The sequence below is a fragment of the Microcaecilia unicolor genome, chromosome 4, assembly GCF_901765095.1.
Source record: "Microcaecilia unicolor chromosome 4, aMicUni1.1, whole genome shotgun sequence".
Lineage (NCBI taxonomy): Eukaryota > Metazoa > Chordata > Amphibia > Gymnophiona > Siphonopidae > Microcaecilia > Microcaecilia unicolor.
In genome coordinates, this window is record NC_044034.1 from 191,034,764 (window position 1) to 191,060,819 (window position 26,056).

General features: G+C 45.0%; 1 protein-coding gene across 6 annotated transcripts in view; it reads right to left on the bottom strand.

Annotated features, from left to right (window-relative positions):
* Nucleotides 1-26,056, bottom strand: part of USH1C (USH1 protein network component harmonin) — a 420,974-nt gene that overhangs the window by 19,941 nt on the left and 374,977 nt on the right. For 5 of the 6 annotated variants that reach the window (XM_030201080.1, XM_030201079.1, XM_030201078.1 and 2 more), the window contains one exon: nucleotides 10,578-10,633. In XM_030201080.1, the coding sequence (XP_030056940.1) occupies nucleotides 10,578-10,633 (56 nt within the window). Of the gene's footprint in view, nucleotides 1-10,573; nucleotides 10,634-26,056 lie in introns of those variants that run through there. The other variant, XM_030201082.1, reaches the window with a different exon arrangement.

Genomic DNA, 26,056 nt, shown 5'->3' on the forward strand with positions numbered 1-26,056 from the left:
CGAAGTATTCAAGGATGTGTAGTAAGATTCCGTGGTCAACCATGTCGAAAGCGCTTGACATGTCAAATTGTAGAAGTAGTATGTTCTTACCAGATGCAATCGTTTGTTTGAATTTAGTCATGAGGGTTACTAATACTGTTTTGGTGCTGTGGTTAGACCGAAACCCTGATTGGGAATCGTGAAGTATAGAAAATTTATCTAGATAATTTGTAAGTTGCTTGGTCACCAACCCTTCGGTTAATTTGGTTGTTAAGGGAATGGATGCTACCGGTCTGTAGTTAGTCAGTTCACTAGCACTTTTCTTTGTGTCTTTGGGTATGGGGGTGAGTAAGATGTTTCCTTTTTCCTTCGGGAAGAGTCCATTTTGTAACATGTAGTTCAGGTGTTTCGTTATGTCGCTTATGAATTGTTGAGGGGCAGATGTCATCAGGTTGTTTGGGCATATGTCTAGTTTACAGTGAGATTTGGCAAATCTTTTGAGCGTTTGGGAGATGATGTTTTGAGCGTTTGGGAGACCCCAACATTTAAATCACAGAGCATACAAAATGTTCACACCCAGAGAAATTTCCTCTTCTCTCAGAGCTTCTCAGTTCCCTCCCATCTTCTCCCCTATTCCTAAGCCATTTCTCTATTTACTTCATTCCAATGCTCAGTTCTCTTCCCTTTCTCTTATTCCATCCTGGGTCCTCTTTCCATCTCTCTGTCTGTTATCCAGAGTCCTCTCTCCTTTATTCCTCTCTCTCCATCTCAAATTATCTGTCAATCCCTGTCCTTCCATGTGTATCCACTTCTCAAGCATTTTCCTATATTCTCTCTCCATCTTTACAATCCTCTTTCTCTCCCTTCAACCCTGTCCACTATCCATGGTTAGATCTTGTCTCTTATCTTGCCACTATGATTACTCATATGTTCTATCCCACCTTCCCCCTCCCCCAATATGTCCCAAATTTGTTCTCCTGATCCTCTTACCATCCCCAGCAGCAGCAGGCTCTTGTCCAGTAACTCCCACCTCTGAACATTCATATCCATCCTCACATCCCCCAACATTTTGCCACCTTTTGTCCTGTCCTATGTCAAAAATCTATCCACTTTCTCACCATCGTTTATCTTCTTCTCCCCTTGTCTACTTTTAGAACACCCCCTTTCCCCCCAAACCATTGACACCTGAAATGCACTGCAATTGACTCTTTCTTTCCCTCTGCTGTCATCTGAAATCCAAGTTTTTGCAGCACTGCCCACTCACAGAAAATACACGCAGCAGACTGATGGAGTGATGGGGATTGGCCAGGAGAGGAGAGGGGCTGGATCAATGGTTTTTCTTTGCTCTTTACTGCTGCTGTGTGGGCTTCCTGATCCTGCTCCTCCACTCCTGTCCTTCGCAGTACTGCCCAGTTGTCATGGTAAAAGAACAGGAAGGAGTGATTGGAGGAATAAGCAGGTGAAGTGGGGCACTTTTTAAATAGAATCAAACATAAACCCGGGAGAGGGTGGGGGGGGGGAGGAGGGGCTACCCGCACCAAGGCCCAGGATGCACCTACCCAAGACACACCCGTGTGCTATGGCATGCAGTAGGATTCTTGTACCAAACCTATTATATACACTTTTACAGTTGGGTACAGACAGTGGTGTCCCTCAACAACAGAGAATAAAAATTATTTAAACTTTTGCTGTAAAGACAGTTAATGCGCATTTTATAACACTATTACTGTTGTTTTCAGTACAATGTAATTCTTCTCAGTCTGAGTTACTGCCATTTGTTATTTATTTGATTACTTGAAATACTTGTCTAATGTACTGAGATCTTCTATTTTCTCAAGGGAAGGCTATTAGCCTTGGAATGGTTATGTTTTCCATAATGAATATTTAAAACACTAGTGAAATTTAAATGAGACAAGAGTCATGAAAAACAGTTCTAGGTATTTAGATTAACTCTTTTATAGCCTTTGTTAGCCTATATGACTACTTTTACGCTGTAATAAAAAGATACATAATGGAAGGCTGAACATAGTTGCACTGCAGCAACTATGTTCATAAGAATCTTCACTTTTAGCCTGATACTAAGTAAGTTTGACTACTGTAATTTCCTTTATCATGGATTACTTAAATATGCCTAGGTTTTATGTGACCAGGTCTTATTTTTCTCCTCGTCAAGCGTTTCATGCGAAGTGTCTGGCGGTTAAGAATTGTGTAAAGTGTAGACATCTAGATGCTACTCTAGCTCATGCATTATGGTATTGCCCGAGAGTACAACTTTTTTGGAAGCGTGTTATTAGATATTAGGAGCATTTATTACAAAAGCAACTAAGTCTTTCTCCAATTGGACTTCTGTTGGGCTGGGTGGGTAGTGCTGACTCTTTATTAGCGTCTGAACGCATTTTTATTTATAAATCAGGGGTAGTGGGGAAGAAGTGCATTATGCAATGTTGGACCCAGAGCAGGGTGCCGGACTTCTGGTCTTGGCGTAATGCTCTTCATGTTCTTGTCCTTTTGGAAGCTCGTGATGCACGTTTAACTCCTAAGCGTTGGAAAATGCCATCCTCGATCCGCTTCAATCCGGTTTTCGCCCTCTATACTCGACAGAAATGGCACTCACTAAAGCCTGTAATGACCTGTTCCTTGCCAAATCCAAAGGTCACTACTCCATCCTCATCGACCTATCCGCCGCTTTTGACACTGTCAATCATAATTTACTTCTTGCTGCACTATCCTCATTTGAGTTCCAGGGCTCTGTCCTCCCCTGGTTCTCCTCTTCTCTCTCCCACCGTACCTTCAGAGTACATTCTCATGGATCTTCCTCCACCCCCATCCCACTCTCTGTTGGAGTTCCTCAGGGATCTGTCCTTGGACCCCTTCTTTTTTCAATCTACACCTCTTCCCTGGGCTCGCTGATCTCATCTCATGGTTTCCAATACCATCTTTATGCTGACGACACCCAGCTTTACCTCTCCACACCAGACATCACTGCGGAAACCCAGGCCAAAGTATCAGCCTGCTTATCCGACATTGCTGCCTGGATGTCCAACCGCCACTTGAAACTGAACATGGCCAAGACCGAGCTCATTGTCTTTCCACCCAAACCCACTTCTCCTCTCCCTCCACTCTCTATTTCAGTCGCTAACACCCTCATCCTCCCCGTCTCATCTGCCCGAAACCTCAGAGTCATCTTCGACTCCTCCCTCTCCTTCTCTGCCCATATCCAGCAGACAGCCAAGACCTGTCGCTTCTTTCTCTATAACATCAGCAAAATTCGCCCCTTCCTTTCCGAGCACACCACCCGAACTCTCAGCCACTCTCTCATCATCTCTCGCCTTGACTACTGCAACCTACTCCTCACTGGCCTCCCACTTAACCAACTATCCCCCCTTCAATCCGTTCAGAACTCTGCTGCGCGTCTTATCTTCCGCCTAGACCGATATGCTCATATCACCCCTCTCCTCAAGTCACTTCACTGGCTTCCGATCAGGCAGTGGCGTAGCCAAGGGTGGGCTTGGGTGGGCCCAGGCCCACCCACTTTGGGTTCAGGCCCACCCAGTAGCAGCATACATATGGGATGGCTGGCAGGGATCCCCAAGCCCCACCAGTCGAAAACTCCCAACAAGTGTCCCTCCTGCATACCTTGTAAGTAGCAGTGAGCAGTGACATACATACAGCTTGCACCGGCCACAGCCTTCCCTCTAATGTATTTCTGCCTAGGCGGAAACAGGAAGTTGCATCAGAGGGAGGGTGTGGGGCCAACATGAGCAGTGCGTATTAGTTGCTGCTCGCTGCTAGTGAAAATCTGCTATTTAAAAGGTATACGGGAGAGGGGGGATGTTTGAGAGACCATATGGCATGCAGGCGAGAGAAGGAGAGACCAAATCACCTGTGGGATGGGGCGAGGTTCTTCTGCCCACCCATCTTAGGCCCAGGCCCACCCAAAATTGGGTGTCTGGCTACGCCCCTGCGATCAGGTACCGCATACAGTTCAAGCTTCTCCTACTAACCTACAAATGCACTCAATCTGCAGCCCCTCATTACCTCTCTACCCTCATCTCCCCTTACGCTCCCTACCAGTAACCTCCGCTCACAGGACAAATCCCTCCTCTCAGTACCCTTCTCCACCACTGCCAACTCCAGGCTCCGCCCTTTCTGCCTCGCCTCACCCTATGCTTGGAATAAACTCCCTGAGCCCATACGTCAAGCCCCCTCCCTGCCCATTTTCAAATCCTTGCTCAAAGCCCACCTCTTCAATGTCGCTTTCGGCACCTAACCATCGTACCTCTATCCAGAAAATCTAGACTGCCCCCAATTTGATTGACTGCACTTTTTTGTCCTTTAGATTTTAAGCTCCTTTGAGCAGGGACTGTCCTTCTTTGTTAGACTGTACAGTGTAACCCTGGTAGCGCTTTAGAAATGTTAAATAGTAGTAGTAGGAAAAAATTTTGGTTAGTTTGGGAACCGTATGTAATGTCTTTGTCCTCAAGAGTTCGCAGACTTTTATTGAATCATATCTCTATATGATCCTCTATAATTTTGAGTAGGTATCGATGGGGGGGGGGGGTTGGTAGAGGGAGGGAGGGAAGGATTTAGTTGGGGGATCGGGTATTTTAGTGGTTTGGGGAGGGGGGGAAGGGGGGTGGTACATGTTTTAATATGTTTTCGGATGGATACTGTAAGCTGAAATGATTTTCCTAGATTTTGTTAATTCCGAAATTTGAAATTCTGGTTATGTTCTGGATCATTAGAATTAACCAATGGTTGTTTTTGTTTTTATGGAGTCATTTGTTAGTTTTTGCCTAAATTTAGTACTTTTCTGGTTTGTTTTTGTTTGCTGTGTATTATGTATTTGTTTTGTTATAATGGTTGTGTTTTTCATTTACTGCTTATTTATGCATTGTATTTTGAACATTTAATAAAGCATTATTTATTTAAAAAAATGGAAATGGAGAAAGAGTCCAATACCTGAGAATAGAAGGAGTTAGAAAGTTCAGGAACAGGAGTATAAGGCTTTGATTTCATCTAAGAAAAAGCAGTTCTATGGTAAACTGGTAGGTGGCATTAAGGCTGATTTGAAGAAACTGTATAATTTGGTTAATTCATTTAATCAGGTGGAGGATTTAGTGATGCCAAATAGTCATGAGAGGCCACCAGCTATTGAACTTGCTTGCTGTTTTGAGCTACAGATTAGAAATATTAGATTGCAGCTTCCGTTAGCTATAGATACTGCTCAGGTTTATAATGATAGACTGTGGTCACAATTTAAGGAAATTGATGTAGCTGATTTAAGGGGTTTGCTGCTGCGATATGCTAAATCATCTTGCAGTTTGGACTCTTGTCTAGCATATTTGCTGAGGCATTTCTTTTATCTCTAATGGATTGGTTGAATATGCAGTTAAGTATGGGAATTTTTCCAGTTGAGGGGGATAAAATAGCATTAAATCCGATACCTAAAGATATCAAGCGAAACCTGGAGTTTGTTGGTACTTATAGGCCCATTGCTTCCATTCCGATATTGACCAAATTAATGGAGGGTTGTGTTCTGCGACAATTGGAGGATTATTTAGAACATTTTGAAATTCTGCATTATTCCCAATCAGGATTCTACAGGCGATATAGTACGGAAACAGTGGTAGGTGCAATTTTAGCATTAGGTAAAATTAGGGTGAGTCAGGGAAAATGTGCAGTTTTAATTCAGTTTGATCTTTCCTGTGCATTTGACTTGGTGGGCCATGAGTTACTGTTATGATTGCTGAGCAGTTTTGGACTGCATGGAATGATTTTGCAGTTCAGGGATTCTTTTTTTTTAATGTATTTATTTATGAACATTTTAGTATACATAATATTCAATTAAGAATAATAATACACAATGTGTAAGGTATCATAATGAAATAAAAAAAGAAAAGAAATTAATATACAACTACCATCGTCCACAAGTGAGTAAGAAATGATCCTACTACCACTACTACTTAGAATTTAGAAAAAGCAAATATATCAAGCTGGAAAACCAAGCTTTTCAAAAGAAACTATTTAAATCAAAGACTGCGCCATGCCTTGTGGACTCACTCCAAATTGCTATACAGTGTTACATTCGGGTCTAAAGTCTCACAACACTCTCTTTACTTTTTAGAAAAACATCCAACTGATTGGGTTCAAAAAATTGATATTGTTTAGTGTGAAGTAGAATCCTACACACACAAGGAAATTTCAAAAGAAAGTTTGCGCCCAGGGCTATTGCCCTAGGACGCAAAGCAAGAAATGACTTACGTCGCTTTTGGGTTTGCCTAGATAAATCCAGGAAAACCCTTACTTTTGAACCCAAAAATAAAGAATTCAAGTGTTTTAGGGAAAGCCTGAGAACTGCATCTAACTCTAATGCGAAGGTCACCAACAAAGTAGTTCTTTGCGTGACCACCTCCAAAGAAGATTCCAGGAAGGCCGTTAAATTCATTGCATTTTGCGGGTTTAAATTTTCTGGGACTTGCCCAGTAATTTGAATGTAATATGCCCTTGTAATAGGTGGCAATGAATTCTCGGGCATTCCCAGAATATCCACTAGATATTTTTTAACCATTTGTACAGGAGAAAAAATAGGTGATTTCGGAAAATTTATAATACATAGGTTAAGTCTCTTGGATTGATTTTCCAAATATTCCATGCGTCTAGAAGTAAAATTCCTCTCTTTAATTAATGTTTGTCCACAAGTTCCGTTTTTTCTATTCTTTGAGTAAGGTTTTTTACTTCAGTCTCATGAACCTCATTAACTTGTAATTGTTTTAGTGCAGCTTCAGCCAAAACTTTGATAGTGTCTGTATTCTTTGAAATAGCTGACTGCAAAGTTTGGAGGGTTGTAGAGTTCAGGTCCCAAAGTGACTCTAAGGTCACTACAGCAGGTTTTTCAAACATTCCTTCGTTAAATACCAGGGGAGACGCTTGGACAACTTGTTGCAGGGTACTCACAATTGCAGAATCTGCCACAGGAGCTGTTTTTTGCTCTGAAACGTCGAGTTGTTCAGGAGATAATCTTTCTGCCTCCGTCAAGTTCCCTCCATGCTGGTTCAGGGATTCTTGTCTCATCATTCCTATCTAGTCAGGTGCGGGGAAGATTTATCGGAAGTTTGGGTATCACCCTGTGGGGTTCCTCAGGGTTTGCCCCTTTCGCCGATTTTATTCAATATGGTTTTACAATCTTTGGGGCTATATTGGAGCAAGCTCAGTTTCAAATTTTTATATATGTGGATGATATTTCCTTGTTGTGTGCGGTCTTAGAAGATTAGAATGTATGGATTTGATTGAATCATGGGTTGTGCAATATAGGCTTAAGATTAATAAAGAAAAGACAAGGTTCCTATGGTTGGAGCCTTTGGACCACCCTTTTCAGTATAATACAATATTTGTGGGATTAGATTGTTTTACTTTTGTGACAGAGTCAAAATTATTGGGGGTGGTGACTGATAGTACATTAAGTATGAAGCCACAAATTACCTCGGTTGTTAGGAAATCCTTTTATCAACTGATTATTGTAACCTTATGTACGTGGGCTGTGCCAAATCCTCTTTTAAAGGCCTGCAAATAGTTCAGAATGCGGTTGTGTTCTTGATTTATTCTTTGAATAAGTCTGAGCCTCTTTTGCCTTATTACTTGAAAGTCCATTGGATTCCGGTAGAGGCTCGGATTTATTTTATGTTAGGCATTAAGTCTACAGGATGCTTCAGGGAGAGCAGTGGCGTTCCTAGGGGGGGCAGTGGGAGCGGTCTGCCCCAGGTGCACGCCGCTGGGGGGGGGTGTCGTGCGCGCCTGTCCTTCCTTCGTTCCATGCTCCCTCTGCCTTGAAACAGGTTACTTCCTGTTCTTGGGCAGAGGGAGCATGGAACGAAGGAAGGACAGGTGCGCGCGGCACCCCCCCCCCCACTGGCGTGCACCCGGTGGGGGGGGGGGTCTTTCGCGGGGGGGGGGGTGTCCTTTCACCAGGGGGGGCACTGCACCTGGGGGGCGGGGCTCATCGGCAATCCGCGGAGCGTGTTTCCCTACTCCTCACCTGCCTACGAATCGCTGAACACTGGCTGAAAAAAACCAGCCGCACACCCGGAACACCCTTCATCACAAATTGACACCCCCCCCTTCCTCTGCCCCCTTTACCGAACTGCCTGAGGACGTGCTCAACCATCCTCAGACAAGCTCCCGAGATCGGGGATGCCCCGAAAATCCAATACAAAACGGCGCTGCTTCCCTTAACGCATTCCTCTTAAAAATGACAGAAAAAAACTAGCCGCACACCCGCAACCCGACACCCCCCCCTTCTTCTGCCCCCTTTACCGAACCGGCTGAGGACATGCCCAACCATCCTCAGACAAGCTCCCGAGCTCGGGGATGCCCCGAAAATCCAATACAAGACGGCGCTGCTTCCCTTAACGCATTCCTTTTAAAAATGACAAAAAAAAACTAGCCGCACACCCGCAACCCGACACCTCCCCCCCTTCTTCTGCCCCCTTTATCGAACCGGCTGAGGACGTGCCCAACCATCCTCAGACAAGCTCCCGAAATCGGAGATGCCCCGAAAAACCAATACAAGACGGCGCTGCTCCCCGTGGCGCATTCCTGTTCAAAAATTAACAATTCAATCCCCCGACGGCCCAACACAAGGAAAAAAACAGTGCAGCTACCACAAGCACATTGCACTTCCAATGTTATCCTACAGCTGGTCTCAAACAGCATACAAAAAAAAACAAAAAACTACTCCTCTCCCTTCCTACCATCTTAAAAAAAAAAAAAAAACCTGCTTCAGCACAAAAAAAACAAAACAAAACACCAAAGGCTAACCCCCTTACAAGCACATTTACAACTCGCCAAAAACAAAACAAAACAAAACACCCCTCCACAAACCCCCCTGACACACAAAACCACACAAACAGAAAAATACACATTCCACTGGTAACACCCTGCAACAATACCAACATCAAAGCAACACAACAAACCATCACAGTTTACCAGCAGAGCACATACCCCAACCCCCTACCCCCCCCCCAAAAAAACCAAACAAATAAAAACCTCACTGACACATTGTAACCACCCTCTAACACAAACAGTGCTCCATCCCAATTTACAAGCACGCGGAGGGGGGGACCCGTTGCAACTGAGAGATAGACAGAGGAACTGAGAGGGAGGGGGAACCCTGGCACATACTCTCATTCTCACACACACACTCACAGTCTCTCTCTGTCACACAGACGCACATTCACTCTCTCACACACACTCTCCGGGGCAGATTTTAAACTACAACTGAGGAACAGGTTTTGATTCTACAGCTCAGAGATGTATTGTAACACTATTTCAAAAAAGAAATCCTCTGCTCAACCCCCATGTGCTGCAAAACTACTCTCTCCCCTGCCCTGACACGATCACCAACAACCCTGCTCTTTACCTAGCCCCTGCCCTCATGTCCACCAACCCTGCTGTCTACTCTGCCCTTGCCCCCATGTCCACAACTGTCCACTCTCCACTGCCGTACTACCTTCCTCTCTCCTCTCAATTGTAAAAGTGATTGACGGACCTCAACAAGGACACCTTTTCCCTGATTGTAACAAAATTTATACAAAAAATATTGTTTACAAGGAAATGTTACAAATGTAAAAAATAACAACAAAACCATTTTAAAAAGTCCACATGTTACTTACAGAACTGATAGTAACACATGAACATCTGTATGTTATCTTTGAAATAGTTTATATGTCTTCTAATGCATTTCTTAAACAGATTTATGTACCTCAACAGCTAAACCTTTTATCTGATTGTAACAAACATTATAAAAACATATTCTTTACAATGAAATGTTAAAAATGTAATCAAGAATTAAAATATAAATACAACTTTTAAAAAAAAATATGTCTTTTTCAAAAACACTTACATCCCTTTATATCAAACAGAAAAAAAACCATAAACAAAACCACATGCTAGCGCCCGTTTCATTTGTTTCGGAAACGGGCCTTTTTTACTAGTTGTATATATTACGAATGATTTTGATTTTGTTTTTGGACACTTGAACATTGTTTATTGAATTTTAGTGTGGTGGTTGGAAATGACCCGGTGATGTAGATTTCCATATATATATTCACCTTTCAGGCGTCCCTTGGTGGATACTATATAAGTGATTGGAACAATCTGAGGGCATTTCCTTTATATTAATTGATTATTCATTCTAGGATTATTGTTTTTAATTTTGCATTAGCTAAGTACCTGTCATACATGTTAACTGGTTAAAAAAACAATTATTGGCTCTAATTGGTTCATTATTCAATTACATTGCATGCAAATTTGCGCATGCAATTTTTGGTGACTTTTATAGAATTAGGGGGGTGGCTTGAATATCACAGCTAAGGGGGTGGCTTGAATATCACAGCTAACTGGATAGTGCTGCTAATCAGTGCTGAATCCAGATATACAGCACTGTCCGGTATTCAGGTTCCATCACTAAATATTTGGATAATATTTAACTGCAGCGACAAGCATTAAAATAAACCCGCTGATTACAGTGGTTAAATATCAGGGGTGGAAGGATTTATTTGTAACAGGCAATCAGACCAAAAAAATACTCGGTTACTTACATTTCATCATCATACTCCTTAGGGGGAGAGACAGCAATGACCAAGTCTATCCAGTCCTGGAAAGGAAAGCAGTTTTCAAAATGAGTTGCCAGTACCTAACAACACTTCTCACAAAACACCTTCAGGAAGAGGGTCAGACCAGTGAGGATGAGTCAGATTCATTTGTCAGAGTACAAATGTGTCCTGGGTTAATTAAGTTCCAAAAAGCAAATACAAAAAAGGAATGATAGGGCCAATATTGAAACAAAATTGTCCAGCTGACTTTGGGCCCCGTTTACTAAGCCACGCTAGAGGTGCGTTAGTGCTTTTAGCATATGCTAATCATAAGCATGTGCTAACTGTGTAGGTGCCCACAATTCCTATGGGCGCCTACACAGCACGTGCTAATTTTGTGCACGCGCTAAAAACGCTAGCGCACCTTAGTAAACAGCGCTGTTTGGAAGCTAAACACACAAATAGTCACTTCTGAAATATCAGGCCAACAGGATGGTTAACTTTTACCTAGATTACTAAATGTTCAGCCCAAAGAGTTAACAAATTAAAACAGGCAAATACAGACAGTGGTAGCAAGCTACATGGTGGTGAAGATTCACTGTATGTAAATTTCTCTCATGCTTATTTATTGTGATAATCCTGAAAACCCAATTGGCTAGGTGTGCCTCCTGAACAGCGGTGAGAAGCACTCCTTTAGTGGGGTAACTTCATGTGCGTAGTTTGACTGTTTCATTTGGGGGGGGGGGGGCAAAGGATGGGATGGGGCATATTAGTATATTCATTTGAAAAAAAAAATATATATATATGCAAATGAATAAGCTAATATGGAGGAAGGAAGGGAGAAAGAGCTGGCTTTTTTGGGAATAACCATAATGAATATGTCTGAGATATCTCATACATATACATTATGGTTATTCCCAAAAAAGCCAAAGCCAGCTCTTTCTCCCTCCCTTCCTTCCTTCTTTACTCCTTACCCAGTACTCCCTCTTCCTCTCCAGTAGTATTTCCCCACCCCCCTTTCCAATACCATGCCAGTGTAGACCTTAGAAATGCATAAGCTCTATATGTAGATCCTTCAAGAGGTAGTGTGTCATGATTTAGGCTCTACACCCTTTCTGATGTTTTGGTGCCACCTCAGTAAGGCCAACACACAATCTCTCCACTGCAAAACGCTATACACAAACTTGTGCAAAAACCCACTCATTACCTTACCAAACCATAACAGCACTAATTCCAAGGACAGGACAAGCTACAACCTTATGCGTGGAAAGGCAGCACTGTAATTACACCGGGCTCTAAAACATCAGTACACTACCTAATGAAAAAAACAAAATGGGCTGCAAATACTACACACTAGCAGAATACTGCACCTTGATCACACATGAAAAACACATGACAACAGATATGACACAAGGAACTAGAAATAAAAAAATATGAAGGCAAAATAATGAATTGGAAAGTTACCTCAATAAGTTAGACTCGGCATGCAGCAATACTGGAAAAATTGAAACTTACATGCAAAATATCACAGATGCAAATTTCCAAAAGCTGACATATTCCAATTAATACATTCTGAATAAAATACTTTTTTCCACCTTTGTTGTCTGAGCATTTAGTTTTTCTATTCGCTTTGGTCCCAGTGTCTTCTGTTTTATGCAGTGTCTTCTTTCCATTTGATATTTTTTCTCTCACCATGTCCACCATCCTCCCATGTCCTCATGCGTCCTGTCTACCATCTGTAGCCCTATCCCTATCCTTCCCCGAGTTTCAGTATCTGCCCTGTTAAGTAGAGGAGTGTGGTAGCCGTGTTAGTCCACTCTTAAGGTTATCAATAGAAATCAAACAAAATAAAACATGGAACAGAAAATAAGATGATACCTTTTTTATTGGACATAACTTAATACATTTCTTGATTAGCTTTCGAAGGTTGCCCTTCTTCGTCAGATCGGAAATAAGCAAATGTGCTAGCTGACAGTGTATATAAGTGAAAACATTCAAGCATTACTATGACAGTCTGACAGGGTGGGAGGATGGGGGTGGGTAAGAAGTATGCATGGGGACATCAAAGTATCTGCCCTCAAAGTGTTCCGATCCAGCCCTTAAATTCAGCAGTTTCCCCTCTCCATTCATATCCAGCATTTCTCCTCACTCTCCTCCCCTCCATCCATCCATGTGCATCTACTTCCTCTGTCTTCCCTCCCCTCCATCCATGTGCATCTCCTTCCTGATTTCCCTCCCCTCCATCCATCCATGTCCAGCAATTCTCCTCTCTCCCCTGCCCTCCCCTCCATCCATGTCCAGCAACTGTTCATTTTCTGCTGCCCTCTCCTCCATCCACCCATATCCAGCAAAATTCCTCTCTCCCCTGCCCTCTCCACCCATCCATGTCCAGCAATTCTCCTCTCCCCTGCCCTCCATCCATCCATGTCCAGCAACTTTCCATTCTCCCCTGCCCTCTCCTCCATCTGTCCATATCCAGCAAATTTCCTCTCTCCCCTGCCCCCTGCATCCATCCATGTCCAGCAATTCTCCTCTCTCCCCTGCCCTCCCCTCCTCTCCAGCGATCGCTTCTCTCCCCCTGCCCTCCCCTCCCATCCATGTCCAGCGATTTTCCCTGCCCTCCCTCAGCTCCCCGACAGCCCTCCTCTATGTTCCTTCCCCCCCCCCCCGGCGTGTTTAACCTTTTTATTTTCAGTGGCAGCGATAGCAGTGAAGAAAAAAGCACTGCGGGCTCGCCTCCAGCTTCTCCCTTCCCTCACACAGTGTCCCGCCTTCTGTGATGATGCATTTCCTGTTTCCGCGAGGGCGGGACACTTTGAGGGAAAGGAGAAGCTGGAGGCAAGCCCGCAGTGCTTTCTTCTTCACTGCCATCGCTACCACGGAAAATAAAAGGTTAAACGCACCGGGGGGGGGGGGGGAGAAACGGAGAGGAGGGCCGTCGGTCGGGGAGCTGAGAACTGAGGGCGGGATGAAGGGAGAGCTGAGGGCAGGATGGAGGGAGAGCTGCCTGCAGTGTTGCGCCGGCCCTGCGTTTGGGGGGGGGCAATGCCTCCCCTCGCCCCCCACAAACTATGCCCATGGGTAACTTTCAAATTGTGCACACATACGCAAACTAAGCTAGTAGGTTTTACCTACAGGCTTTATGTTGATTTCCAAGACACGTTTCCCTTCTTAAAATGATCTAGGCTGAGAATACATGCACTGTCTTGCACCTGCTATTTGTGCAGGTACTTTTATCTGGGTAAAATTATGTGTACATAAGTACATAAGTAGTGCCATACTGGGAAAGACCAAAGGTCCATCTAGCCCAGCATCCTGTCACCGACAGTGGCCAATCCAGGTCAAGGGCACCTGGCACGCTCCCCAAACGTAAAAACATTCCAGACAAGTTATACCTAAAAATGCGGAATTTTTCCAAGTCCATTTAATAGCGGTCTATGGACTTGTCCTTTAGGAATCTATCTAACCCCTTTTTAAACTCCGTCAAGCTAACCGCCCGTACCACGTTCTCCGGCAACGAATTCCAGAGTCTAATTACACGTTGGGTGAAGAAAAATTTTCTCCGATTCGTTTTAAATTTACCACACTGTAGCTTCAACTCATGCCCTCTAGTCCTAGTATTTTTGGATAGCGTGAACAGTCGCTTCACATCCACCCGATCCATTCCACTCATTATTTTATACACTTCTATCATATCTCCCCTCAGCCGTCTCTTCTCCAAGCTGAAAAGCCCTAGCCTTCTCAGCCTCTCTTCATAGGAAAGTCGTCCCATCCCCACTATCATTTTCGTCGCCCTTCGCTGTACCTTTTCCAATTCTACTATATCTTTTTTGAGATACGGAGACCAGTACTGAACACAATACTCCAGGTGCGGTCGCACCATGGAGCGATACAACGGCATTATAACATCCGCACACCTGGACTCCATACCCTTCCTAATAACACCCAACATTCTATTCGCTTTCCTAGCCGCAGCAGCACACTGAGCAGAAGGTTTCAGCGTATCATCGACGACGACACCCAGATCCCTTTCTTGATCCGTAACTCCTAACGCGGAACCTTGCAAGACGTAGCTATAATTCGGGTTCCTCTTACCCACATGCATCACTTTGCACTTGTCAACATTGAACTTCATCTGCCACTTGCACGCCCATTCTCCCAGTCTCGCAAGGTCCTCCTGTAATCGTTCACATTCCTCCTGCGACTTGACGACCCTGAATAATTTCGTGTCATCGGCGAATTTAATTACCTCACTAGTTATTCCCATCTCTAGGTCATTTATAAATACATTAAAAATGTACCCCCCTCCCCCCACACACACTTTTAAACACCAGTCAGAACTGAATTTAAATAAGCTGGCTGCATATTACACACACACTGTCTGTTACACAGAGAGATGGGATGAAGGGGCTATGAGAGGATCTGAAGATGGGGCAGGGAAGACAGGTGTTTAGAGAACTGGAGAGGGTGTTTGGTGAAAAGGGGCAATACCAAGAAGAAGGAAGTCCAAAACTCCACAAGGCAACAGCAGCAAAAATGAGTGGAGAAAAAGCACGTAGGCGATGTGCAAGCCAAAATCAACTTTTATTTGAAATGATCAGACAGAGTCACCATGTTTCGACTAGACAGCCTGCATCAGGAGTCTATGAAAATAGAAAGGCTGACTGAATGGTGGAAGCGCAGCTCAACGGAATGGATAAAGCACTTGAATGAAGCAGCAATCCAAATGTAACAGCTTACAAATCAGCAAAGTGGCAAAATGGAGCAGAGTGGGATTTTATGGGGCTGTACAGGATTAGGTGATGGCAGAGAGCTAGCAAGTTAGAGGAAGAATAAGGCGTGACCATACACTGAGATGCCATTGTACACACAAGTGCTCCAGGTCATAAGAGACATTTCTGCCATTTAGGTGTACATTAGGGAACATCTTTTACGTGTCATCTATGTGCCCAACATTTTTAGAATACTTCCTGTGCACTTGGTTGCTGGTTTCATCCACAGCATGCCCCCTTTCAGAGCGCATACAAGTACACGACAGTAGGAGTGTGCTTGGCCCATTATCTGGCCTGAAATCAGTAGGTGGAGCTTGCCACCATACAAAGTAATGTATTTTGAGTGTATTAAGATGACAGCTGTTGCATAGAGAAGCAATTACACCGTCTCCTGTCAATCAAACCTCTATGGCACCAGCTGAAAATTTCCCCCAGTATAAACCCAGACCATCAAAGCAAATCAGTCACACATATAAACCAGAGGCGTAGCCAGACTTGCCATTTTGGGTGGGCTCAGAGTTAATCTGGGTGGGCCTTTCCCACCCCCACCCTCATAAATGCATACGTTTTTTTTAACCTTGTCCTCCACCCCTGCATCCAACTCTGCCCCTACTCACATCTTCAACTTTCTCCCTCTCCTCTGCCCCAGACCAGCATCTACTCTCCCACTCCACCCACATCTGTCATCTGTCCATCTCTGTCTGAACCCCCTGCTCCCCTGGTCTACCTGAGGGCCATCGCTGGTGGCTATTTCTATAGCCAACCTGTACCGGTCCTGCAGGCTTCCTTCTACCGCGTCTCTGCCAGTGAAGAAACAGGAAGTGACATCATCAAGGGTGGGATGCAATAGAGGAAAGTCTGCGAGGCTGCCACACAGGTTGCCTATAGGAATTGCCACCAGCAATGGCTCTGAGGTCATAGGCGCCCCATATAAGAGGCTTGGGGAGGCTAAGCCTCCCCACATGGACGTAGTTTGGGGGGGGGGGGGCGAGCAAGTGTTAATCTTACCTGCATCATCGTTCCTGCCCAAGGAAAAGCAGTGTGCAGTTCATCCGCGGAGCCTTGCACTCACATGCACTTTGCAAGGCTCCTCCTCTCTCTGCCGCCGCCCGCTGGCTTTAGTCCCACCCCCTCTAGCGTGAAGTGTGTGTGCGTCGCAGCGTCAGACTCCAAGAGAGAACCAGCAAGCAGCAGCAGCAGCTTCGCGAGTCTGCTGTCATAGCCGCCCCGTCCCGCCTCCCCAATGGCAAGAATGACATCTACTGTCCTGGGCTGCTGCCAACTTTCCTCCCTCCAGCTCCCTGCGGTCCGACGGTGCTTGCTAACCTACCTCAATCACTGCTGGCAGAGGCACTGAAGCATTGACAGATGTTGCCTGGGTGCCTCGATCTTCCTTGTGACGTGTCCTGCCCATGCGGAACAGGAAATTGCATCAGAGAAGGCAGAACACATCACAGGGAAGATCGAGGCACCCAGGCAACATCTTTCAATGCTGCAGTGCCCCTGCCAGCAGCGATTGAGGCAGCTTAGCAAGCACCATTGGACCACGGGGAGTACGACGGAGGGAGCGACTATGGAACCACGGGGGGGGGGGGGGGGGGGAAGATGGAGGGAGAACTAAGTGCTGCTCTGCTGGAATGGGAGGGAAGAGGGAGAGACAGACAGGAAAAGGTGCTGGAGGGAGAGGGAGAGGCCGAGAGGGCTATATAGATGCTGGATCAGCTTGGAGGGTGGGGGGCAAGGGAAAGACTGATTGACTGACAAGGTAAAGGGAGGGGGGGAAAAGACCCTGGAGACCTAGGAGGGAGACATACTGAACTGTGGGGGAGGGGGATGAAAGAGGGAGACATCCTGGCCCCAGGGTGGGGGAAGAAGGGAAGAGAGAGGAGAGTGACAGGGAAACAAGAGATGTGAGATATGGAGGGAAAGGGATAACACAAAGGGGCACCACTGGACAGGGGGAGGGGGGTGGGTTAATGACACAGAGGGGCAATACTGATCACAGCAGGGGATAGGGAAAAAGAGAGGGAAATGCAGGCCAAGGCAAGACAAAGTCATAGATGGGAAACTGCTGAATTTAAGGGCTGGATCGGAACATTTTAAGGGCAGATGCTGAAACTGGAGGAAAGATAGGGACAGGGCTACAGGTGGTAGACAGGACGCATAAGGACACAAGAGGATGGTGGACATGGTGAGAGAAAAAAATATCAAATGGAAAGAAAACACTGCATAAAACAGAAGACACTGGGACCAAAGCGAATAGAATAACTAAATACTCAGACAACAAAGGTAGAAAAAAGTATTTTATTCAGAATTTATTAATTGGAATATGTCAGCTTTTGGAAATGTGCATCTGTATATTTTGCATGTAAGTTTCAATTTTTCTAGTATTGCTGCATGCTGAGTCTGACTTCTTGAGGTAACTTTCCAGTTCAGTATTTTGCCTTCATATCTGTTGTGTCATGTGTTTTTCATGTGTGATCAAGATGCAGTATTCTGCTAGTGTGTAGTATTTGCAGCCCTTTTTGTTTTGTTTTTTGTTTCACTAGGTTGTGTACTGGTGTTTTAGAGCCCGGTGTAATTATAGTGCTGCCTTTCCACGCATAAGGTTGTAGCTCATCCTGGAATTAGTGCTGTTATGGCTTGGTAAGGTTATGAGTGTGTTTTTGCACAAGTTTGTGTATAGTGTTTTGCAGTGGAGAGATTGTGTGTTGGCCTTACTGAGGTGGCACCAAAAATCAGAAAGGGTGTAGAGCCTAAATCATGACACACTACCTCTTGAAGGATCTACATATGGTCGTTAATAAAAGGAGCTTGTTGTGAACACTATCCACCCTAAAAGGGTGTTGTGTGGCTCTACATGAGAATTATGATATTATAATCCCTTGTTTCATATTGTTGACGGTCTGCATTTTCCTTATGGGTGGTATATTGGTGTATTAGGTTCTGCCCAGTGTAATATTTATGGTACAGTAAGGTTCTGAGTGTGTTTTTGCACAAAGTTGTGCATAGTGTTTTGCAGTTGAGCGATTGTGGTTAGTATATGCTTTGAGCAACCACTTTATTCTTTGACATATGATACATATCTAATATCTAAATTTAATAAAAGTATTAATTGTGACTATTTTATTTTTACTTATTTTCTTCTGTGTGTTGTCAAACAATTATGGAAGTAAGTTCCGCCCCTGGCCCCACCCCTAACCCCGCCCCCTTTAGCCTCCCCAAACAATTGGACCACCGACCGCCTATATCTGAGGTAGACCAGGGAGTGGGGGGGGAGGAGGTTCAGAGACAGACGGGCAGATGCTGGGCTGTGGGCAAGGGGAGGGACAGAGGGGAGTGAGGCACCGCACTAGACTGGATGGGCCTGAGGCAAGAATGGGTGGTCCTGTGCCCACCCAGGCCCACCTGTAGCTATGCCACTGATATAAACAAGAAATTTATATGCATAGATATATTTAAGAAAGGTTTTGGGTTTGCCAACCAAAACCTTGCCTCCTACTGTGCAGGTTGTGTGTTTGTCTTTCCTCCCTAGTGGATGCATGGGGTCAGTGGGAGGCCGAGAAACGTAACTGCATTTTTAGAGAACTCCCTTCTGGCCACTTTTGCATTTCAGCTGGACTGTAATACTGTTTTAAGATTGCACTTCAGACATATAAATGGGGTTACATATTCAAATATTTCTAGATATGCCTGGTATGACTCAAGCCAGGTGCAGGGACTTCTTGGCTCTTTGCATTGGGAGATATATATTTGTGCTGATATTTCCTTGTCAATGTATTCTATTATTTGGAGGGATGAATGATCTTTTCTGTGACCTGAAGCAGCTGCTTGGATCTTTTGTTAGCAAGAGAATCTCCAGTTATAACTGGGATAACTACCATGAGTTAATCCTTAACCTAGAGCCGTGGATCTTTTGCAACTCCTTCTTGTGGGTTTTCCCTCTGAGATCCCACAATATTGGGGGCAAAAGTATAATGATAAAGTATAATATATTACTGATATATTTCCTTAATGTTTCATTATTTGTACTGTATGTCATTCAAATTCTTTTCTATAAATATAAAAACAATTAAAGATGACGTAAGTTCAATAAAATTGTACATAGAAATTTGATACACATTATTTATTTATTTGTTACATTTATATCCCACATTTTCCCACCTATTTGCAAGCTCAATGTGGCTTACATAGTACCAGAGAGGCGTTACAGACTCCGGTGTAAACAAATACAAAGTGATGTTGTGGTAAGATAAAGTTCATGTGGCAAAGCCACACTAGGGAATCGTACAACGGAAGAGTTGTGTTATATGCCCATTACGTTCTTTAGTTTTGTTGTGTTGCAGAGATCAGGCATTTATGTTGGATCGGTAGGGTATGCCTTTTTAAACAGGTTAGTTTTTAGTGTTTTCCGGAAGTTTAGATGGTCGTTCGTAGTTTTTTTTTTTTTTTATATTTGTTTATTGGTTTTCCAAAAATAAACAACCTCTACTGATACAAGCTTCTGGTGAAATTATTACATCAACTACATACAAACAATGAAGATCATACAGCTCAGATGCTCATTTCCTTTCCACTTCAATTCTTCATCCCTCCCCCCCCCCCCCCTCGGGTGTACATCATCCTGCCTCATCCCACTCCTTTCCATTGTTCATACGCATCCCATATTTTTTGAAACTTTTGAAGCTGACCTTTTCGCAATGCCGTCAATTTTGACATTTGATACAGGTGATGTAGCCTGCCCATCACCACCTGCACGGCTGGGGTCTCCTGCTGCTTCCAAGCCCGAGCGAGCGCCAATTTCGCTGCTCCGAAGACATGGATGACCAGCTTATGACTATGTATGGGGCTCTTTCTAGGTCTTACATGCAGAAGACAAGTCTCTGCCGTTTTCGGATAGCTAATCTCAGTCATTTCCTTCACCCTGTCCAGAATCTCCGTCCAGTACTTTTGAACCTTTGGGCATTCCCACCATATATGCCAAAATGTCCCTCCAGCCAATTTGTCGACATTTGTGGGCAGAACTTCTGTAGTCTAACTGGGGTATAATACCACCAGTATAAGATCTTATACCCATTCTCTGCAAAGGCTGGGCAATGGAGGGCTTCAATAGGTGTCTATAGCTATGTGTCCACCCACTCTTCCGTATAGTTACCCTGGAGTTCCTCCTCCCATTTCCTAGTATAAAACCCTGTGGGGACGAGAGCAGAAGTAGAGCTTATATATATCCCTTGTTATACCACCCCTACCCCCTCCTTGTCTCATTGCCTTTTCCACCTCCGTCTCTGCCAACTCCAATTCATCCTAGCTCTTTTGAGTATATAATTTCTGAGACCATATAATAAACTAAGTCCCTCTCCTCCCAATCCATACTCATCTTGCAGTTCCTTAAATGACCGCATTTCCCCATTGACCCAAATTTGCCCAATTGATAAAGACCCCTCTTAGCCCAGATCTGCAATATCTTCTCCTCCCTCCCCCAAGGGGAACCCTGGTGCATCTTGTATGCCATCTGTTGGAAATATTTTCTTCTGGGAAAGTCCGCTTTTCTTAATTGAAGCAGGTATGTAAGATGTGGCTCAAGCCAACGGGATCCTCTCAATTATCGTTAAGAGTTCCTTTCTCGGTTTCCAGAGTGCGTCCCGTTGTATCTAGTTCCCATCCATGCTCGCCCCCAGTGAAGCCACTTTTTAGTATTGGTCGGGTACCATTCAGCGCACACCAGCAGTTGCGCTGCCTGGTAGTAGAGAAGAAATTTGGGACCCCCATGCCGCCTTTTGTTTGGCCTTTGGTACATTACACTTCTACGCACCTGGGTGGCCGCTTCCTCCAGATATATGCAAAAACCTTTTTAGTCAACTGTGGAAAAGGTACGCGGGAGGGGAATTGGAAGAGCCATAAATAGATAAAGCAGCTTCGGCAGGAGCATCATTTTTACCGCATGTATTCTGCCCAACCACGAGATCGTAAGGACCTCCCACCTATCCAGTCTCCAAAGAGCTCCCTGACCTTCTTAGGGAAGTTTTCCTGTATAAAAAGCTCTATTCTTGAAGTATCATAGCCCCAAGATACCTTATTGCCCGCGCTGCCCATTTAAATGGGTATAATTTCTGCACTTCCTGGGCCTCCCTCTGCGGTACCGTAAGGTTAAGTATTTCAGATTTAGTGGTATTAATTTTTAAAGCCCGAGAGCTCCCCATACTGCAAGATCCTTCTGTAACCTGCTGTAGCGATGTTTAGGCTGTGCCAAGGTCAGCAGTACATCATCGCAAACAGCATAATCTTGTGCTCCCTCTTACCTCTAACCACACCCGTATATTCTTGTGTTCTCTAATCCCTCTGTGCTAATGGTTCAATGGACAATGCAAACAACAGGGGCGATACTGCACACCCCTGCCTCGTCCCCCTACCCAGCCCTATCGGCTCCGAGTAAGCCCCATTTATCTTTATGATTGCCAGGGGATTGGTATAGAGCAAGCTGAACCATTTTAAGATTCTTCCCTCCAGTCCTATCTGCTTTAGGACCCCAAAAAGGAAAGGCCACTCCACCGGTCGAACGCTTTTTCAGCATCCAACGAGAGGAGTAGAACCGATTCTGGTTTCTTCATTAGCTTGCTGAATCACATGAAGCAGGCACCTAATATTATCGAACGTCTGCCGGCCCTCTATGAAACCCGCCTGGTCATCATGAAACCACTCTGGGAGTACCCTTTGCAGCCTCGCAGCCCAGAATTTTAGTGAAAATTTTATAGTCACATTTAATAGGGAAATGGGTCTCTATGAGCCACAACATAGGGGATCTTTGTCCGGCTTCTGTATTCCAAACTACCTCTGCCACCCTCCACGAGTAAGGCATTTCCCCCATGTTGTCAAATGCTGTGATTGCTGTTAACAGCAGTGGTGCTATCCACTTGGAAAACTGCTTATAGAAGCCGCTGGGAAACCCGTCCAGGCCCAGGAGCCTTATTGTTAGGCAAACCTCACAATTGCCCTTTCATATCTCCTCAAGCGTTATGGGGGAGGACACTCTCCACCTCCTTCTCCGAAAGGCCTGGCATTTGTATCCCCTGTAGATATAGTGCGATCTCTTCCCTCGTGCCCCTCAGGTCCGACTTATAAAGTTGGCCATAATAATCCCGAAATACTTCCTGTATCTCTTCTGTGCAGTTTACTAACTGTCCTGATGAATTATATACCCCTGCTATATAATTTCTTTGGGCTTGCTTTTTCAATTTATTTGCTAATAGCCGGCCAGCCCTATTTCCAAATTCAAATGCTCCTGCCGAACCGCTGAAGTTTGCCCTGCTATCTCTGTCATCTGGAGATCATTAAGCTGTGCTCGGAGTTGCTGCACTTCCCGCAATTTTGCATGTCGGACGGATCTCTTTATGCTTTCTTTCACTAGCCTCCATGTTATTTCTAACTGTGTCCTCCTTCCCTTATGATCCCTAGCGATGTGTGCCTGCCATGCTATAATCTGACCCCTTAATACCGCTTTCATTCCCTCCCCAATACTGTCGGATGGCTGTCTTCATGATCATTAAGCTCTATATATTCCCTCTTATGTATTTTTCCAATTCAGCTATATTCTGTGGCTCTAGGAGTAAGGCTTCATTAGCCTCCAATGGGGACGGCCTATAGGCCTTCTTCCCATCCTCAGCGTTAGCACCACCAGAGAGTGATCCGACCCAACTACAGGGCTCAATAGCCACCCTTTCAACCTGCCTCCTCACCATCGCATCGCCCAGCCAATAGTCAATTCTCGAGTAGGTTTTGTGGAGGGGGGCATAATGGGTAAATCTTTTTCAGTCCCATGCGTGTCTCTCCATAAGTCAGTCAGCCCCCATCTTGCCAGCAGGACTGGAAGGCTACTCTATCTCCCTGTGCGTATTTGCCACCCCCCCTGAGTTATCTAGCTTCGGGTCGCCCCTATCACCAAATGACCTTTAGCATGCTTTTGTAAAATCCTCTCCAGTTCCTGCATAAATATCCTCTGGTTCTTATTGGGTGCATAAGCACATACCAGTGTGTAATATTCTTATCAAGGGAGACCACCAGCAATATAATATCTGCCCGCTTATCCCTAACCGTTACATGCACCTGCCAGGGTAGGGACGGGTTAGAGCTATCAAAACTCCCCTCTTTTTCTGAACCTCTGTGGCTGATGCACATCTTATATATGGGTACTGCTTATTATTCATAGGTATTCATGGACTTTTCTAAGGTGGGTCTCCTGGAGAAACATTACATCGGCTTGCTGGCGTTGCATTTCTCTAACTACCTGCTTCCGTTTTTTGCGGAGTATTCAAGCCCCGCACATTTATAGTCACACATTTAAGCATTGTACAGGCAGACAACTTCTCCAGTTATAAGCATCATTATAGCATATCTCAATAATAGCCACCCCATCCCTCCCAGCCTTCTTCCCTACCCCACCCCTTCCCTCCTCCCTCCTCCCTTCCCCAAAACCTTAGCACCTTTACCATAATCTGGATGGTGCAACACAGAGGGTTGTGACTCACTAGTACCCCTTCACATTTTTAGCTATTAATACCTTTAACTTAACTTTTATCCTACTCCCTGTTTAAACCAAAGTTCTATATTACCCTACTGCACCTTATAACCAACAGTAACTTTTCGACCAGGCCAGTTTGCCGCTTTCCAAGTCCATGACACCTGGTAGACTCGCCGCAAGGGCGCATCCTGTTAAACAAATGGGATCTTATCTCCCATTGTTGCCATGCAAAGTCAAGTGAGGCGTCCCGCTGACTTCTGGTGCTGAAGGCGACTCTGACCCACTCTTTGCCATCTGGGGTGGGTCCTGGGGTCCGCTGCCATCGATGGGCGCTCCGCTGCAGAGGGTATATCCATCTGGTAGTCTCCCTGCAGTATTCTCTGCGCCTCCGCCAGGGTTTTGACCATGTGCTGTTTCCCATCCTTGTAGAATGCTAGCCCAAACGGATATCTCCAGCGATAGCAAATATCCAGTTCTCGCAACTTTGACGTTACCGGCTTCAAATCAGCCCGTCTCTTCAGGGTGGCAGCCGCCAAGTCCTGGTATATTTCCACCCTATTGGTGTCCCATTTATAATCCTTTATTTGTCTTGCCGCTGCCATGACACGCTCTTTCACTTTGAAGTCCTGGAAGCATGCTATAATATCCTTTGGTAAGTTCTTTCTATTAGCCCCCAGGGCCCGATGTGCTCTGTCCAAGTTTATTTTTTCTGGTGGAATCGGATCCTCCGTGTTCGCTAAAAGATCGCTGGCGATTTGCTGGACCACTTGCTCGCTATTTGGTACTTTGAAATCTCCGGCAACCCCGAATGCGAATGTTATGGCGCCTACTCCTATTTTCCAGGTCCTCCAGTTTTTCAGAAAGAAGCTGCTGACCTATTCGCTCATCCCGCGATCTGCCGCTCGAGGGAGCCCAGGGACTCCGAGTGGTCATCTATCGGCCTTCCGCCTCCTCCACTCGGTGTCGAGCTCAGCTATCTCCCCTCTACTACTACTACTATTTAACATTCTATCTCCCCTCTCAAGTCAGCCCCCAGCGTCGCCAGCCTCTGACCTCATGGCCTTTAGATCTGATCGGATTTCCTGGATCCAAGCGCATAGCTCCGGCAGTCCGGCCCCCTCAGGCTCTCCCCTGGGTCTGCGATGTGAACATGTCTCCGAAGGTTGCAATTCCGCATCCGTTCGCTCCGCCATTTCTTTGTTCGCTCGGGCCGCCATGTTGGATTTTTGTTGCGCCTTTCTTATACGCGAATTTAGACAAGTTTAGCGGCGTTGATCGCCTTTGCATGGACGTCTCTGGCCTCCTCCGCTCTTCGTTCTTAAGTGGCGTCGTTTTCTTTGCCCTCCTCGCTTATTGTAAGTGCCGGGTAACGCTATTTTCACCTCGGGTACTCGGGAGCACAGAAGTTAGGCAGCCATGCTCTCCGATGACGTCACTTCCTCCCCGGTCGTTCGTAGTTTTCAAGGCTTTTGGTAATGCATTCCACAGTTGTGTGCTTATGTAGGAAAAACTGGACGCAGTAAGTTGATTGTATTTGAGTCCTTTGCAGCTCGGGTAGTGCAGATTTAGGTACGTTCGTGTTGATTCGGATGTGTTTCTAGTTGGTAGGTCGATGAAGTCTGTCATGTATCCTGGAGCTTCACCATAGATAATTTTGTGAACCAGAGTGCAGATTTTGAAAGCAATGCATTCTTTGATTGGGAGCCAGTATAGTTTTTTGTGAAGGAGTTTTGCACTTTCAAATCGCGTTTTTCCGAAGATAAGCCTAGCTGCCGTGTTTGAGTGGTCTGAAGTTTCTTTAAGGTTTGTTCTTGCATCCCGATAAATTCTATTGCAGTATTCTACATGGCTTAGTACCACTGATTGTATCAGGTTGCGAAATGTTCCCCTCGGGAAGAATTGTTTCACGCATTTGAGTTTCCACATTGAATGGAACATTTTCTTTGTTGTGGATGTCACTTGGCTCTCTAGTGTTAAGTTGCAGTCCATTGTAACTGCCGAGGATTTTCAGGCTGTCTGAGTAGGAGGGTGTAATCTGGGGTGCTGATAATTGTGGGGTTGTCCGTGCTGTGTAGGGATGAGAGGATGAGACAGTGTGTTTTTTCTTTGTTTTGTTTTACCGAGGGGTAAAAGGGGCGATCAAGGAAGACAAAGACGTAGCAGAGAGATTAAATTAATTCTTTGCTTCAGTCTTCACC